The sequence below is a fragment of the Solanum stenotomum genome, chromosome 12 (assembly GCF_019186545.1).
Source record: "Solanum stenotomum isolate F172 chromosome 12, ASM1918654v1, whole genome shotgun sequence".
Lineage (NCBI taxonomy): Eukaryota > Viridiplantae > Streptophyta > Magnoliopsida > Solanales > Solanaceae > Solanum > Solanum stenotomum.
The window spans coordinates 39206313-39224638 of NC_064293.1; the positions used below are offsets into that span (position 1 = coordinate 39206313).

General features: G+C 34.1%; 3 protein-coding genes across 3 annotated transcripts; 1 reads left to right on the plus strand and 2 right to left on the minus strand.

Moving 5' to 3' along the window:
* Positions 1-2313: 2313 nt before the first annotated feature.
* LOC125848745 (uncharacterized) lies at positions 2314-6006 on the minus strand. Its single transcript, XM_049528671.1, has 4 exons — positions 5530-6006; positions 3900-3983; positions 3723-3812; positions 2314-3017 (listed from the first exon to the last, which is right to left on the minus strand). The coding sequence occupies exons 1-4, from the start codon at positions 5938-5940 to the stop codon at positions 2754-2756; spliced, it is 849 nt and encodes a 282-aa protein (XP_049384628.1). The 5' UTR covers positions 5941-6006; the 3' UTR covers positions 2314-2753.
* A 913-nt stretch (positions 6007-6919) lies between these two features.
* Positions 6920-9891, minus strand: LOC125848795 (protein SET DOMAIN GROUP 40). The gene is made up of 6 exons (XM_049528729.1): positions 9655-9891; positions 9406-9556; positions 8930-9061; positions 8640-8780; positions 8139-8405; positions 6920-7864 (listed from the first exon to the last, which is right to left on the minus strand). The coding sequence occupies exons 1-6, from the start codon at positions 9801-9803 to the stop codon at positions 7238-7240; spliced, it is 1467 nt and encodes a 488-aa protein (XP_049384686.1). The 5' UTR covers positions 9804-9891; the 3' UTR covers positions 6920-7237.
* Positions 9892-13035: 3144 nt separating this feature from the next.
* On the plus strand, positions 13036-16863 carry LOC125847726 (phytoene synthase 2, chloroplastic). Its single transcript, XM_049527399.1, has 7 exons — positions 13036-13222; positions 13557-14282; positions 14389-14439; positions 15115-15287; positions 15564-15799; positions 16027-16219; positions 16599-16863. Exons 2-7 carry the CDS (start codon positions 13799-13801, stop codon positions 16776-16778), a joined length of 1317 nt encoding a protein of 438 aa, XP_049383356.1. The 5' UTR covers positions 13036-13222; positions 13557-13798; the 3' UTR covers positions 16779-16863.
* The last annotated feature ends 1463 nt before the right edge of the window (positions 16864-18326 follow it).

The window sequence follows — 18326 nt, forward strand, 5'->3', positions numbered from 1 at the left end:
AGCAATCCTGATATTATTTATCCCACCATTTATACCTTACGCCTCGTCTGGTTGGGAACAAGTTATTCCAAGATAACTAATTTTGGGATAAGTTATTCTACTATGTATATGAGATAACTTATACCATCACTATGACAAAAATAGTGGGATAACTAATCCAATAACTATCTAATACCTCCAATCAAACATGAGATAATATAATCTTACATTTTATCCTAAGATTATCATACCTCACACCAACGAGCCCTTAGTGATGTGATAAGTTATTCATATACATAGTGGAATAACTTATCTCATGATAACTTATCTCGGGATAACTTGTTTTCAACCAAACGAGAATGTTATAGGTAGAGTTGCCTTTCATTGTGTAACAATATGATAATATTTGCCATTTCATCAAGAGGTTTCTTATTAACATATGGAAATATGATAGGAAATCAAAACATCTTATTTCTGAAATTGGCCATCAATTTCTTAATTTTTGAAATAGAATTTACATATTGAAAATGACGCAAAACAGTTAAGTGAGAAGAATTTGAATTAAAATATTTGGAAAAAAAAAACATAATTTAGGAAAAAGAGAGTTCTCAAATAATACCAATTAATCTTAAGATAGTCTTTACATATTCCATAGGCAGTACAAAATAGCACTTTTCTCCTCACATATTAAGCACATTAAGTGATTAAATCACTTGTCTAACATGAACCACCATTGTAATCATCTTCAATATCATAATTCTTGTAGACAGAAAGCTTGTTTTCTTTCCACCATTTCTCTACTTCCTTCACAGTAAACTTTTTCCTACTGCAAAAATCAATCAAAAAGATATCTAGTAAGCAGTTTAACGTACTAACAAAGGATGTTTAAAGTGAGAGGATTTTAATCAAAAGACTTGATAAGAGCAGAAAAGGTGGAAGTTTGTGTTTCATACAACTTATGAAAGAAAATATACCTGAAACCTAAATCCCTTCAGTCCCTTCTTTCCACTTGGCAGCATTGTCAATCTTATGTAGACACCGGGCTGATACTGTTCCACCCATTCATCTGTTGATGTTGCAGCAGCTTCAACATTAGTTTCTCTTCCAGCTAAAAAGCATTTTGACATTGTCTGAAACTGCAATCAACATAACATGTCCATTGTCCCATCGATGAATTTAAGACAGATTCACAAAATAGTTTAAGAGAAGGAGACAACCAAAAGAATTAACTCTTCTACCATCATATTTTTCTTCTCCTTTTGCAACAGCTACTTTGGTTTGCTGATTGGATGGAGTACTCTCTGTACGCAGCACCCAACTGAAAACATAAGAAACTCATTATTGCGATTTGTTCCCTCTGAGCTTGTTGCACCTTGATATCAGTACTAAATGGCAAAAGCATGTTCAGTTCCTCATAAATTTTCTTTAACTCCATGAAGTATATGGTGAGAGTCTTAGCTTCCTTCTCGGGATGGTAGAAAGCCTTACAAACTTCATAAATTCGAGATGCATAACCTTTGCCAGAGTATAGATACTCTAGATAATCCATCAACTCTTTAACAAATTCACAGTGATGAGCCAAACCAACTACTTCATTGTCCATAGAGTTTATAATTTGCAAGAACAATCTAGCATCATCTCTCATCCAAGCATTTTTAGTTTCATCAGTTGGAGGGTCCTGACTAAGATGGTCATCCTTTTCCACACTACGCAAGTAGATCCTGATTTTCCTACTCCAATCTATATAATTAGACCCATTTAATTTATAATCTGTAATTTTGGATACTGTTAAAGAGGCAGAAACTTTATCATCACACATTTTCAACTACTGTTTAGTGAAGAAACTGACAACGAGGGCAAATAACTAGTGTCTGTTCCTCAAGAAATTAGCAGCTTCTTCCCAAAAAACTGAACCTTTACCCAAAACAGTTCCAAGGCAACAACACGAAACTGTGAAGGAGACAAAGTGAAAAGATCTTCAAATAGAGATTCAACACCAGAAGAATACCGTAATGTATCATGAATGACAAGACGATGTGGAGCAGCAAGCCAGCATCAGATCTGCCAAACCAAGCCAGCAAGTGGAAGGCAACAGCAGAGACCTCTTCCCAGGCTGCCGGAAGTGGAAGAACTTAATGATTCTATTCATGAATATGAAGGAATTTATAAGGTTACAAGAATCCTATCTAAGGAAAGAAATCAAGAGATATATTACAGGATCTTCATGATATGACTTTCTTGAGCTTTCTCCTTTCTTATTTCACATAATCTTTATAGTTGCAAAGCAGCCAGAATATTGAGGCACCATAATTAGAACTTATGACCAATCATACATTAGATGAAATCAATCATCTCATTAATTAATTAGTCCACTTTGCTCTAAATTATACAAATTGTCATCTTCAGAACATCAAAGCTTTATTATCAATAGAAAAGGAAGACATTGGAATGTAAAAGAAAAGAGATTCCATCTCTAGAGAAAAGTTTCTTCATATGCCTGCTTTTGGAATGAAATATTAAGACACTCGGTTTCAATCTAAAGAAGCAAAAGCTAAAGTTCGGAATCCAGAAATACCTATGAAAATACATCCTTGAGTGAACTTAAGGTCACACAAAAACTTCAGTAAGTGAAAAGATTTTATTTCTGAATATCTATGGCAATTGGGGAACACTCAAAACCAAGTATAAAGGCTGTAGGGAAGCTACATGAAGCCAAAAAGTGCTCCCTTGCAATGGAACCTAGATCTATAAAACATGAAGAAAGCTAGTCACTATCAAGCCGGGGCAGCAGACATGGATTCAGCCTCTTCAGTTACAAAAGGAAGTGGCTTGGTTGGGGCAGGCAACCGCCCAATGCTATCCACCTTATCCTTCAGTTTTGGTGGAGGCCTTGCTGGTCTTGGGAGCAACCTGCCCTTTTTCTCGAACCACTCAGGCTTCAGTAGTGCCCGTAACCCAAGTTTGTTGTAATGCACTCTCCTTACAGACCCACCCGCTGCTTCCACGGCTGCTTTAGCTCTAACGGTCACCCTTGAAACCTGTCATTAACAGTTAGTGTTGGATGAGTACACTGAGATGACAGACATCATTGGTCATTCTAGCAAGCAAATGTGATGCATATTCTCAATAAATTGATACCATAAACAGAGAGAGAAAAAAGGATCATGCCAAACATATCCATGTCTAAGGAACAAGAAAATATCCCCTCTCCACCATCAATATATTTACACAGCACATTTCTGAAAGTGCTAAACTGACATGAGCTTTTACAAATACTTATACCTTGCAACACATTTACTATAAATAGCAGTACAGGTCGAGAACCACTTTGCAACTCAAACGCAAACTGTAATTGATGTTATTTCTACCAAATGACCTTTATATGAAGCGCACTACCAAATTTAAAATTACTCCCTCTATTCCATATTAATTGAATTTTCAGGTCTATTTTCATTGTTCAAAATAATTGAATTGTTCAAAGTTCAAGATGGATGCTTGAAATTTTTCCTATAGTTTCCCATCCCTTTAATGATGTTTGATATTTTCTAGGAGATAACTTGCACTAATTGCAAAGTTATATTTATGAAATCACAAAGGACAATAGTGAAAAGTATGGTTTAAATTATGTCCGTACATTGCCTCAGAATTTAGTTAATATGGAATAGAGGGAGTATTGTTTTTTAACAATGAATACCAAATTGAATAAAAAAAGGCTATATTAATTAGTCTTGACTGAATATTACCTCTAAATGGATGGGCCACTGAATATGTTCAGCTCCACGCCCCATCAACCTGGCTCCATCTTCTATTTGCTTCCCTATTGCACCGGAATCCTATTGGCATAAGAAGTTGATTTGTAAAGGAAGGTGCTAAATGCTTAAGCAATATAAAGCTATACTTACACCATAAGCTACAATTACCTTTAGAGTTTTCATTGTGATCAACTCTGACGAGTCAATCTTCCCAGCATTTATCAGCTTTGCAATCTTTCCCAACCCAACTGGCTGCATGGAGCACATAAACAAGGAACAATTAATCAGAAGAGAACCGCTAACACTACTCCAAGGTTTTAAAGCCATCATGGTTTTAATAACTAAACAAATATTAACATATCTTTACTCAATGACAAAATAATTAGTGACGTATTTACCATATACCATCCAAAAAAGGGGGAATTTTAGTAAGAAAAAGATGTGCCTCCTCCTGTCATGATAATTGAAGTCACCTGTATGGTGCAAACAACATATTTAAGTAGAATTTTTTTTTTTTTTTTTTTTTTTTTGATGACAAGGGAAACCCGCAGCCGCTACCCTTTGGGTGCGCACGGGGTACAACCTTTACTCTTAGAAAGCTTCTTCAGGCTAGCAAGTGAAGCAGTGATCAATCACAGGACTATCACAGCCTTCTCTTCTCAATATAGAATGTTAGACCTCTTTGAAAAATCTCAGGAAGCCCCAGAAAAGAAAATATTAGACAGTCACTACTTTCTGGTGCTGGCTTGTTTTGCTCTCAATTTCTAACCGCAACTACCATTGCCCTAACATATTGGTATGGGGGAAGACTAATGGACAAAAACTTACTCAGTTCATAGCAACTGTTTCAAGTTTTCTTCCTTTTGATGAGTACCGGGAAAAATATAGCAGATTCTGAAAGTATGACTTCTGACTTTGCAACAGGTAGCAGTGTCATTGCTTCTGTATATGCCATCTTCGATCGAAAACTGAGATTGAATTTGAGAATGCTGAAGGGCTTTAAGTCACAAAGGTATAAAGAGGAAAGATAGAGCTGAAGAATGTCTTCTTTTATAATCCTTCTAAGCCTGATCAATCAATCTTCCCAGGCACGAACCTGGAAAAACAGTACTACTTGTTGGGCAAAGTGGTTCTGGAATTATTGGCTTGATAGACGGATTCTATGATCCAATAAAGGGACAAGTTCTGATTGATGACAGAGAGATCAAAAGCTACAACTTGAAGAGCTTAAGATCACAGATGGATTTAGTGAGTCAAGACCTACCCTTTTTACTGGATCACTACACGACAATATCATTTCTAGGAAAGAAGAAGCTACAGAGTCTGAAATCAAGAAAGCTGCAATAAGTACTACATACGTAACAAAAAGTAAGTACTACAAGCTAAAAAGTATAAACAGACGCAATAAGATAACACCAAATGGCTAATTCAGTACGACCTTCACATAACACACAAACAAACTACCAAATTTTCCGAACTGCTACACCCATTTCACATGTCTTACTTTCTATTGATTCCATACATTAACAAAAAGTAGAACCCTGGTGATGGAACAATTATTCCTTTACTCTATCAGCAAGCAACTAGAAACTAATTTGTGAAATCTCATATTTACTCAATGAATGTTCTACCCTCTATCTAATCATTTTAATGTTATTTAATGTAACTTTTTTCAAGAGAATGTTCAGACTATTCAAAATTTGAACTTTGACGTGATCCCAGCTATATGCACGAAATCAATCAACTGCTGAAATCAAACCAAAAACAGAAATCCCAATCCACCCAAGAGTAAAAATACCTGAAATGTGAGACTGAATGGGTTCTTAAACCCACGTTTAGGCACACGGCGACGAAGTGGGGTTTGTCCACCTTCAAACCCGAACTTATATGTCCCTCTAGCTTTCTGACCCTTATGTCCTCGACCCGCCGTCTTTCCTTTACCCGACCCAATACCTCTTCCCTTACGAGTCTTCTGCTTCCTAGCACCTTTGTTATCTTGCAAATCATTTAGGCTCAGAAGACTGTAAGCTCTGCGAAACTGACACCCCAATGATCCAATGCTGGAGATGGGGCGTTGCGAAAATTGCAAAAATGGAAACTTTTGTGAAGATGTGACTATGTGTTGAGAAATCTTGATGGGTTCGCTGTAGATTGGAACATTTTGGAGGGTAGACGATGATAGTAGTGAAGTGATTCTTCTTCTCAACATTTCTTCTAGGGTTTATAGTTGAGCAATGTGACTACTGCTTTAAGTTTTGTGTGAAGTTGCCAGGTCGCGTACTGATAATTTGATACTAGTTTTTTTAATTACATTTTAGTCCATAGAGTTTAAGTAAAAGTTATGTTGTTCACACTTTAAGCTTGGAAGTTTCGTTTTAAGTATTAGATTTGGTCCCTTCATTACTATGAGCTATGGGGTATACATAATTATTTAACTTGAAATTGAAAATAATAAGAGGAAAGTTATCAAAAATCATCCTTTAATTTAACTCTTAGCTGGATTTCTTCTCAAATTTTATAAGGGGTCGGTTGAGATACTAAGGGTCGTTTGGTAAATAAATTAGGAATTAGTGACTTAGGGATTAATAATAAACAAATTAATAGTGCATGGTTTATTTTTTATCACATGCTTGGTTTATTGCTTCGCAACTCAACTTGTATTTGGATCAAAACTTTACAAAAAGATTAGCCTTGAATTATTATGAGATTTTCTATTTCATGTAATCGAGTCAAGGTAGATAATTGTCAGACCATATTATTTTTTTATGGCCTTCTAACTAGCTTGGAGAAGAACAAGTTTGTTGTCATGTTTGCTATTTTCTAACTTGAATTATTTGGGTAAAGAATTGTCATCTTAGTAAATTACTATCAATTTTCAATTTTAAAAAAAGATAGATCATCTAGTTTTAAAATCGAAAATACGGTAAATAATAGTAAAGTCAAATAAATAATCTACATTTATACATAAAAATTGCAAGTTGTAATTTTAATATGTACACATTTTATAAATCGTATAAAATACAAATACTTAAAAACCACATGTATATCAACAATAACATATTTAATTAAGATCACAAACGTCGTGTGTTGATATATTTGTCTTTTCAATAAGTAAACGTTAAACAACTCACATTTCAAATATTGTATTGATTTGTATTTCATTTATTTAGTAGCAAACAACTCTCTCTAAATAATAAAATTTACAAGCTTATTTATTTAAATATATTTACTAGTACATATATAAAACATAAAATCAAGAAACTAAACAAAATGATTTTGGGGATATTTTTGTCATTACATAGATTAATGTCATGGACTCATGATATTAAATCATATGTGTTGCTAATACCATCTAATGGAAGGTATTAGTAATGCATCCTACAATACCATGTTGGATGTATAACTAATGTATGAATTAGTTATACTTAGGTCCAAAAGTCCTACCAAACATAGTACTAAATAATATCATACCTAAATAATATATGAATTATTTCTCCTAATACTTCCTACTGATCGACCCCTAAATAATAAATTACAGCACTACAATGTATAATGCAACTGCAAAGTATTTGCTTGTAGAGATACCTCCACAGAATAGCTAATTTCCATCTCTCAATGGACCTTCTAGCTACACATGACATGGAGTAAATTCCTTCACTGACCACATTCTTGTTTTTTTCAATAAAAGCACAAAGCTCACTAGCAAGTGGTGGTGGCATCTCTTTGATCTCCGGGAATTTATGACTATCTTGAAACTTATTTAGGATGTTGAGCAACTTGCAATCTTCTGGAGCAGTTGTTTGAAGAACTTCCAATGCGGTTCTGCATTTCGTTATTAGCCATCTCATTGCAACAACTTCACTCTCTGTTGAAAGTCTGTTCCCCGAATAAACAAGGTGTACAACAGATTTGCGACTGGTTTTAGGGACTGCCCAGAATCGCAATGTTGATAGTAGTGCAAAGGATGGCTTCCCATCTGGATGAATGTATAGTGACTCATTATCCCATGAGCAGAGAGAATACATATCTGGTTCTAAAGGTATAAAGGCCTTGTCATTTGGGTTCTCAGTCAGAAGAAATCCATAGTGTTGAAGAAGCTCCAGATTTGTGTAGGTTCCGTAGCTTAGAAGAACCTGCAGTAATCATTCAAGCTAGTGGGATCAGTGCAACTCCTTCAAACTAGAAAATAATTCAAAATGAGATGGCAAACTGTCGTGATAATGACACTGGACATTTGATGCAATACAAGCGCTGTTCATTTTTGTAGTTCTTTTGATATCCTGAATATCAAGTAATGGAGCATCCACCTCACAACTTATTAATGGAAAGGAACCACTTCTATAAATTCACGGAATGCCACACATAAAGAAAAGAAGTATTAAAAGGAAGGAAGCATTTCAGAATCACCTGGTCTCCTTTCCGGTAGTTTCTTCTAGCATAGAAATGGTATGAAGAAACGTCTTTCTCATATCCAGCATCTATTAGCCTAGCGGCAGCATCCAATTCAGTTTCTGATTTAAGTGTACCGTTTTCTTGCAAAGAATAAGGCTTTCCAGCACCTTGATCTTCATAATTAGATGTTTCCTCTTCAGGTGCTGCATAATTGAAGAAATCTCCCACAGGGCATAAACATCCAGCTTCATCCCAAGGTATATGCATGGTGCGCGAGGAGATCTTCAGTAAGAAACTTTTTTCATGTTAAACCATGAATATGACAAGAAATTGTCTAATTGATAGACAGTGGTGCTCAAGTACATTGTGAATGGAGACAGACAGAGTGCTAGATAGATCACGAATCAAACACAGCATTTGAATCTTGCAATGATTAGGGATTTCTAATCAGACCACTAGAGTAAGAAATGACATAGCACTATTCCAGATTAGCACTTGAGTTCACTCCATACTTACAGAACCAGAGGCCCAGAGCCATGCCTTAAGAGCGAGGAATTGTGGCTTGAGCTTCAGTTCACGCATAAGCTGAGTCACTTCATTCCACTCCTCTTCAGCCTTCCGAGAAGCCTTTTGTGCAGCCCATATGGCATCATCAATCTAAAATCAGTGGAGATATATAAGATGAAGTCTTTTATGGTGAATTTCAGTCAATTAGGATGCTTTATGATAGACATTAGCAATGCAGTGAACAGAAGAAGTGTTTTCCAACTATGAAATACATTTTAACTTGTAGGGATTCTACAAACTTGCAATGCTTGTATCTCGAATTTGCCAAAATCAGCAAGTGTGTCATAGCTGCGGGGAAACTGTTTTAGATAGGGCCACCACCTTGAACTCTTACCCTTGTTCGCTTCATTTAACAATCCAACAACCAATATCTGCAGTAAAAATAAGATCAAATAACATAAACATGAAATTGAATGAAACCATCATTACTTTCCAAACAAATCACTAGAGTAGAACAAGTGTTAAATACTCTGACGGTGGAGATTTGATTCACTTTGCACAACCAACTGGTGCAAAGCGTTAACTATAAACACTTGAAGAAACTGCAGACTCAACATAAAAATCCAGCCTATAAGTACAACAATTACATTGAGTTAAATTCATATTACTAGGTGATCATATAAAACTCCAAAAACATAAAGTTCCTACCTCTAGTCCAAAACAAAGCAAAACGCAAGTTCTAATTCATATACTCCATATTAAAGAAAAGAATAACCTGTGTGGAGCACAGAGAAGGGTGATTCTTGACAGCAATGGAGAATGCCTCATCGTTCATCATAAGATTTTGACTAGTCATTAACGCTCCCTTTGGAACTCTAAGAATCAATTCCCCTTTCTTAATATCACGAACTGCTGCTAAACCTCTCCTTCATCAATTGAAAAAATCATTCATTCCTCATCAGATTCATATAACAAAATCCAAATAAAAATAAAAATAAAAATAAGAGTTGTGATTAATACATACCCTCCGGCTTTAGGGAAATTAGAGACACAAAGGGTGTTTCCCAAACATGAATCTGATTGGGTTGTACAAGTTGAAGGAGAATCTGAGATTCCCAGCTCCACTGCCCATTTCAGGAAGCTCTTCAGGTTCAATTCTTCAGCTTCTTCCATGGCGGCTTGCTGTGGAACTGGGTTTTTTTCCCTTTTCTTTTGTTAGAGAAAATACTGATGGCCAAATTGGATTACTGTTTCATTTACTGGGCCAATTCAGCTTAACTGGGCCCAAGTCCAAAAGCTAATGGCCCAAATATGATTAGGCAAGTTACACATTTAGCCAGTTGGTCAAAATTAATTACAATTTAAACAAATATATAAAATTTATACATTATTTTATATCAAAAATGTATATTTTTACATATATCATACAAAAATATGCATTTATTGACTTTTCTTTTGATGGACGTTTGAGTAAGGAAAGAACTCGGAGTCATATTATTGGGTTTGTCTTGTTGATAACCTTGAGACCGGCGAAGATTGTGCTCTAGCTGATGGTGAGGGAAGCGACTCGTTCCTCCCTTGCAAAGGAGTTAAAACAGACTATGACAACTCCGTTGCTTTATATCTTTCTTTTCATTTTCTTTTATTTATTTATTATTTATGTCAATTTCTCGATATATGTTTATGTTTCTATTTAAGTTTTGACCTCATTTAGAAAAAAAATTGTAAAATAATTTTGTGGCAAAATATTGATGGATCATCATCATTAAATTCTTATATTATAATTTTCTTTATTTATTTTGTATATTGATTGTGTATTAATTTATCAACAAACTTTTGCAACACAATCGATCTAGAGTAAATGTAGTAGCTAGGATATGACAAAAACTTAATAATCTAAACTATTGCCTCTACACAATTCGTTTTCATTGTACTATTTGAAGAATAAATTAAACATAAATTTTATGACAATGGTTATGCCCATCGGCGGAGCCACCCTTGCCCAAGGGTGTCAAGCGACACCCCTTTATCGGAAAATTACAGAGTTATAATTTTGATTTAATAAATATATATACAAGTATTGACATATCTTAAAACAAATTCAAGATTTAGTATAGTGATTAAGGATTGTGGAAATTTCTTGAGGCTTGAGTTCAAACCCAACTAGCTTCAAATTATTTTTTTACTACAAACACTGACACTCTTTATTAAAAATTATGGCTCTGCCACTGATTATACCCCAAACATAAGTGGAACGATATAAGCTATACGTTCGAGACAAAAGAAGTTAAGTTCACGGACATAAATTTATAGCCAAATTATGCCCAAATGCATAAATATAATAGTACAAGTTATAACCAAGGCATAACTCAATGACACAAGTTATAACATAAGACATAGGTTGAATAACAAAAGTTATATTTTAAGATAAAATTTTATAAAAGTCTTATCTTGCGAATTAAATATTATTAAATTTGTGAGGAAATATATTTTTAAAAGGTCTGCTTAGTAAAATTAGGCTATAGCTAAAAATATTTATTAAATAATATTGAAGGCGAAAATTAAAATTTTCAGAGAGACGAATTATAGAAACGTGCACGTAAATAACATATAACAAATTAAAGGTGCATCCAATAAACCTATATTGATATTATTTCTGCCCGAATGGATCATTCTATTTTTCAACAAAGTTTAGGAGAGCCTACTTTATAGACTTGTACTAGTATTTTTCTTTTCGTTGGCTTGTACTCTTTTAGAATCATGCAAGTAAAAAGAAGATTCTCTCGAAATTCGAAAGAATCCATAAAAATAAAAAGTAGTAGTTAAAAAGCAAATTATTTTGAAATAAATGGTTTAGGAATATCGATTGTAGAGTATTGCATGTTTTCTACGTAAAGGGAATGATGTACATAAAAAGAAATAGAAATAGGGTGAGTAAATTTCTCAAAGAGTTGCTTAATTTAGTTTTGTGTTAATAAAACTATAAAATAGAGAACACATTCTCTATTTCACTCTCCAAATATAGAGAGTAGAAAGTAAAATAGAGATAGATTGGAGATGATTACATTTTTCATTTTCATATTATATTAATTATTAATGAGGCATAAATAGTTCTTCTCCATTAACCATGGTAAGATTACAGGATTTAAGAACAATTTGATATATATTTAATTTAAAATTATAAAATTCAAAAAATAATATATAATTAAATTTCGTATTAAATCAAAATAAGTTTGAAACAAAGGAAATACTTAATCTCGCAAAGATAAAACTAAAGATCAATGATTTTGAGATTTAAGCTTAAAAATTAAAGATCCTATTTTAAGTGGAAAAAATTAAAGACCCTCTTATTAAATTAAGACAAATTAGGTTCGTACCTTCTGGTGTATGTCCCACAAGGGTAGGACCCACAGTCCACTTGATTAGGAGTAGGCACTTTCTAGTCCGTGGGCCCGCTCCGACTCATAGTTGGTTTACAGGTAAGAATTTTTCATCCAATTAAAAACTGCCACATGTACATCGTAACCAGCTTGCCCACTTTTATTTTGATAACGTTATCTTCCACTGATTGGACTGTGATTTACACGTGTCCTCTTTACACATATCTTCTTACCCCATTACTAAAGTTGGTAATAATACTTAATAGTATAACTTATATATAAATGGACTCAATAATGCTCATATTTTGCAATTACAGAAAGAGAGTTAACATATAATTTTAGGGAACCATCCTACCACGTGTCAAAATACAAAATAAAAATAAAAATAATTCAATTTCCCAAGTCAAATTATAATATTCTTGATTATGAAAATTGTGACTTTCATTATGTATTTTTGATTTTTAAATATGTGAATTTTATTGACATGCAAATTAAGAGAGTTGAGCCCGACATTGCACTCTAAACTTTATCATTTTATTGATAATCAAGAAATTAAAATTATTGAGTATCTATCGTAAGATTCGATCTCTATTCTTCTCCACTTATTATTTGGAAACTTAATGTAGTTACAACTTGTTAGACTCGTGTGGGCTCTTTTATGTATAATATCATCAATGCACGCGAAAGTTAGTTAGTTCGTGTAGCACAAAAGTGGAAATCAGGGTCAATTTCCTATACTTAATCAACCAAACTTCTAATACTTCCACTTTGAAATAATGTTACATTTTGTCAAATATATGTAATGTGCACTCTCTAAAGCGGGAGAAATTATAATATCCACTGCACTACATTCTTTGATAACAGAAACTGCAAAATTTTACGTGTCTGTCTCCAAAGTCCGAAAAACAACAACTAATGTTAGTGTGACCAAAGGTTAAAAGGTGGAAACTAGGAAGAGGAGGAGATATAATCTGAATCACTCAATTCTAATCAGCACGAGTGAACAAAAAACAAAAAAAAATTGAATGGTCTTAAACTATTCAAAAATATATAGCAGTAATTTAAACAAGAAAATGCTGCTAAAATTCTTGTGATCAGCAGAAACAAGGTCACCATTTTTTTTTGTTTTAACTTTCTTTCAACTGACGTTGATGTGTTAAAGAAAAAACCTTGTTCAACTAATTGGAAATTTCTTTCTATTGCTATTCGCAGGTTAGTTCTTTAAATTCCTCTGTACCTTTCATTATTAATCTATTTTTTTTTCCTTAATATAATATTAAAGATTTGAACACCCTTTTCCTTTTCTAGATAGTCTCTACGTGTATTAAAGTTAGAAAGGGAGCTTATTATAATCTAATTGACTATATATAGTAAGCTCCAATTACTTGAAAAAGCATGTTCAATCTTTATGATTTTTGAGTAATTGGCTTGTGATTCTTGGTATTGGGATACTTTTTAAATATGTTGATAAAGTTTCAATCTTTATGATTTTTGAGTGGTCATAACTGTATCTCATTGTGTATATTTGGTTTATCTCATTGTGCAGAAACTCAGAAAGACAAGGTTTTTGGTTGTTGTTGATGATGAATGAGTGCATTATACATCTGTTTGTGTAAGCCAAAGTCGGTTAACTTTCTTATTATGCGATTTTTATAATCGTTGATATTGTTTGAAATTAGTGGATAGACTCTAGTGGGTATCTACTAGGCTGAGGTGAGAAGTTAACATAAAAGGAAAGACAAAACTTGGGAATTGTTTTAGGCTACCTGAGGTGTCTATTGTTTCAGCATGTCTGTTGCTTTGTTGTGGGTTGTTTCTCCAAATTCTGAGGTCTTAAATGGGACAGGATTCTTGGATTCAGTCCGAGAAGGGAACCGGGGTTTGGAATCATCCAGGTTCCCATCTCGGAATAGGAATTCGATGTGGAAAGGGAGATTCAAGAAAGGTGGGAGACAGGAGTGGAATTTTGGGTTTTTAAATGCAGATTTGAGATATTCGTGTTTAGGAAGATCAAGAACTGAGAATGGAAAGAGTTTTTCTGTACAGTCCAGTTTGGTGGCTAGTCCAGCTGGAGAAATGGCTGTGTCATCAGAGAAAAAGGTGTATGAGGTGGTATTGAAGCAGGCAGCTTTAGTGAAGAGGCATCTGATATCTACTGAGGACATAGAAGTGAAGCCGGATGTTGTTGTTCCGGGTAATTTGGGCTTGTTGAGTGAAGCATATGATCGTTGTGGCGAAGTATGTGCAGAGTATGCAAAGACATTTTACTTAGGTCAGTCTCAGCCTTTGTTTTTATCTGTTCTTTAGTTTACAAAATCTTGGTTAAGGTATTAGTTGATGAAGACAGAATTTAATCTTTTTGTTTGGTTCTTATTTAGGAACCATGCTAATGACTCCAGACAGAAGAAGAGCTATCTGGGCAATATATGGTGATGTTTCAACTTTCAAGACATGTAGTATTTCTATGTATATATCTGTGCTTAACTGAGGACATAAAAAGAGAATTATATTTTAGTTAGACATGGAATATTATAGGTGCAAGTTGATCTCTACTAGCTTGTGAAACATTATTATATGCATAAAGAGAAGAGATCTAATTTCTTATACCATATACAACAGTCAAACTTAGTGGAAGAAATGCTAAATTATTAGACTGGATCCACAGAAGTGTAACATGCTATCTGTTTGTTTTATCAGCTTTCTTGGGAATCTTTGACATAATTTCAACTTTTCGCTGGCCGGTAGTTATGCTCTTTATGCTGTTATACAGTCCAAAAGGTTAAAGAAAGTAGCATTCACTAACAACATTCTGGTCTCTAGGTGTATAAAACTAGTGATCTGATTCTCTTTACCGTTTCGTTTAGCAGTCTTAAAAGTTTGGTCAAGGTTTGTGCATAGTCAATTGTGGTATATCTGGTAATTTTGGTGCTTTCATGTATTCCGTTTCCAAGAAGGACTAGATCTTGCCATTGAGAAATTTCCACTTAAAATTGAAAAAATATGTGGTGTTTCTGGCTTGCTCGTTAGATTAATTTGTAGTTCAAGCAAGTTAAGCATATTTATAAATGACCTTGTTGTCTGAAAGCTGTGGTCTTTTTAAACAGTGTGGTGCAGGAGAACTGATGAGCTTGTTGATGGCCCTAATGCATCACACATAACTCCACAAGCTTTAGATAGGTGGGAGGCCAGGCTGGAAGATATTTTCAACGGGCGGCCATTTGATATGCTTGATGCAGCTTTATCCGATACTGTTTCCAGATTTCCTGTTGATATTCAGGTTAGTCTCTCTAATTCTATCACCATTATCTTCTCCAGATTCAGATTCTATTCTCTTTTGCTGAGTGCTTTTCTGATGCAAGTACTTGTGGAATTCGATACTTCTCTTCTTTGTATTTCTATCTCTTTCTAATATCATTATCTACTTATATTTGTTATTTTATTAGTAGCAAATTAGGCAACTAGTTTTCATTTGCTATCACTGGTGGCTGACGTTTATCTTGTGTTTAATAACCTCTCCATGTGAAGTATTTGATTATTCATCTACCTGGTGCAGCCATTCAGAGATATGGTTGAAGGAATGCGTATGGACTTGTGGAAATCCAGATACAACAACTTTGATGAACTATATCTATATTGTTACTATGTCGCTGGTACAGTAGGATTGATGAGTGTTCCAATTATGGGCATTGCACCTGAATCAAAGGCAACGACGGAGAGTGTATATAACGCAGCTTTGGCTTTAGGGATCGCAAATCAACTAACCAATATACTCAGAGATGTAGGAGAAGAGTAAGTATGAAGCAATATTTAATTCACATCGATCATTTCCCAAGTAACATGCCAAAATATATCGAAAGAGTTGTCTATTTCTCAGATATAAGTACAGAGTAATTCCTATTGCTCCATTTTGTTTCTAAAAAGTCACAGGCGACTTTGCCATTCTTTTTGTTTCACTTTAGTTTGAAGTACAATGTGTTCAGTGCTTAAAATGCCTTAACATATTTCTTTTTGTACAGTGCAAGAAGAGGAAGAGTATACTTACCTCAAGATGAATTAGCACAGGCAGGGCTCTCCGATGAAGACATTTTTGCTGGAAGAGTGACTGATAAGTGGAGGATCTTTATGAAGAAGCAAATTCAGAGGGCAAGGAAATTCTTTGATGAGGCAGAAAAAGGTGTCACAGAACTGAGCTCTGCTAGTAGATGGCCGGTAAGTAGTCATAAAGTTACAGTTGATCGTACGCATCTGCTATGTTGTGGTAGTGAGGTAAAAAACAATATGAACTTAAGTTTTTTATAGTGACACATTCCTCCATCACATTGTTATGCAAAACAGAATAGGCTTCAGTTCAAAAATAGTTTCCTCTCATTTGGCCAAGTAACTAGTAGACATTGAAACGTATCATAGTTTTCGATTTCTAGTTCTTAAATCCTCTAAATCACATGTTCCTTCATCACAGAAGAGAGGAAAGAGAGCTTGAACAGCGTGCGTCATGCCTATGCATTTATGGTTTTATTTTGCATTGAGCTTATATTGTGAATCTTTGTTCTAGTATGAAGAATGAGCTGACCCTTTTTTGTTGCTGCAGGTGTTGGCGTCGTTGCTGTTATATCGCAAGATACTGGACGAGATTGAAGCGAATGACTACAACAACTTCACAAGGAGGGCTTATGTGAGCAAGCCAAAGAAGCTTCTGACGTTGCCCATTGCTTATGCAAGATCTCTAGTGCCCCCTAAGTCAACTTCTTCCCCACTAGCAAAGACATGAATGAAGTTTTTGAAAGACAATTAGAGGCCTATACGTACACTAAAGAAAATCAGCTACTTAATTGTAAATGAGCTATCTTTTGCTACATGTGTATCATCATCATCATCAAAAGTAGATTGTAAATTCAATATGCAATATTTCTTGGTAGATTAAAGTGTCATAACTAGTCGAATCAAATCAAAATTTGTATACATCCAATTTAATTGGTTTCATAACTCAAACGAATCAATCAAATCAGGTGAAGACGTTCGTAGACAATGTTATTTAGTAACAGAGAATTATTTTTCCAAGAGTATGTACCGGTATTGCATAAACTTGTTTGGAGACGATGAAGTATATCTCAAGGAGTTCCATATCATCTTTCGTTCGAGAAGTATGCTATGCCAACTTTGAATCAAATAGATCAACAAGTTGGAGAAAATCAATAATTAACCATATATATATTCCTGAATACTTTGGAATTATTTCTGAAAATTAGTTTGCTAATTAACCCTGTATGTTTACAAAGTTTGACAAATGGAAGAAAATCTTATCAAAGATCTTTCTTAATTTCTTGAGAATATAATGTTGGGTAGATTAAATGAATCCGAATAAAATAAATCGAACAGATGTCAAGAATTGGTCAACAAAGTTGATGAAAGCTTGCTTGAGAATAGGGGGACAAAATCCAACGACGACAAAGTAGCTTACTGCATGGGGAGGCACTGATGCAACCAAATTTTTTATTAAAAGAATTTTAAAATATAAATACACAAACAAATAAAAATTAAATTTGACTATATATATATATATATATAAAACATATTAATTTTTTAAGTACGTTTTTCGACATGATTTGATTAACATTTGAAGGGGGCTGGGACACTATTTAAAGTTAAAGTTCAAAAAGTATATTTAGAACCTAAACTACTTTTATGTCATAAGTTTAAATTTTATGTTTCAAGTATGAAGTTGAAAATAGGCCAAATTGATAAATAAACTATTAGCTTTATTGTTATTATTATAAGTACCATTATTGTCACTAAGCTTAGAGAATACTAATTGAGTTAGTACCATTGTTGAAAGAAAATAGGCTAATTGAGTTGATTATTCTAATTTCTCCCAAAAATTCCTCCACCATACACCAAATCACTAGCCCTTTTAAAAGAAAGTTTTAACACCATGCATATAGGGATTCTTACGCTCTTAAATACTCTCCGTTTTGATTTATTTTTCATGTGTTTGATTTGACTTGAATTAAAAAAAATAAAGAAGATTAAAAATAGTACTAATTTACATAAATCTTATAATGTTAAGAGCTAATTACATTATTTCCTTACTTTTTTACAAATTACAAAAATCTCTTAAAATTTATGAATTTCAGATACATCACTGGACATCCAGATACATCAACAGACATCCGGATACATAGACGAGGGATATATCCGAGAGGGGATAAAGCATCCGTACACACATGGGAGGGATGTATCCGAGAGGGGACGGATGTATCTGAGAGGGATAGGGATGAATCAGTGAGAGGGAAGTGATGAATCCGAGGGGAATTTTTCA

Bases quoted from the DNA above. Each gene is read 5' to 3' on its own strand.
- LOC125847726 (XM_049527399.1), top strand. From the start codon at position 13,799: ATGTCTGTTGCTTTGTTGTGGGTTGTTTCTCCAAATTCTGAGGTCTTA. The intron at 15,288-15,563 runs GTTAGTCTCTCT...TACCTGGTGCAG, and splicing joins GATTTCCTGTTGATATTCAG to CCATTCAGAGATATGGTTGA. The intron at 16,220-16,598 runs GTAAGTAGTCAT...TTGTTGCTGCAG, and splicing joins GCTCTGCTAGTAGATGGCCG to GTGTTGGCGTCGTTGCTGTT.
- LOC125848745 (XM_049528671.1), bottom strand. From the start codon at position 5,940: ATGTTGAGAAGAAGAATCACTTCACTACTATCATCGTCTACCCTCCAA. The intron at 3,984-5,529 runs GTATTTTTACTC...TGCTCCATGCAG, and splicing joins CATTCAGTCTCACATTTCAG to CCAGTTGGGTTGGGAAAGAT. The intron at 3,018-3,722 runs GTAATATTCAGT...TGTTAATGACAG, and splicing joins AGTGGCCCATCCATTTAGAG to GTTTCAAGGGTGACCGTTAG.
- LOC125848795 (XM_049528729.1), bottom strand. From the start codon at position 9,803: ATGGAAGAAGCTGAAGAATTGAACCTGAAGAGCTTCCTGAAATGGGCA. The intron at 9,557-9,654 runs GTATGTATTAAT...CAATTGATGAAG, and splicing joins AATTTCCCTAAAGCCGGAGG to GAGAGGTTTAGCAGCAGTTC. The intron at 9,062-9,405 runs GTTATTCTTTTC...TTTTTACTGCAG, and splicing joins CTTCTCTGTGCTCCACACAG to ATATTGGTTGTTGGATTGTT.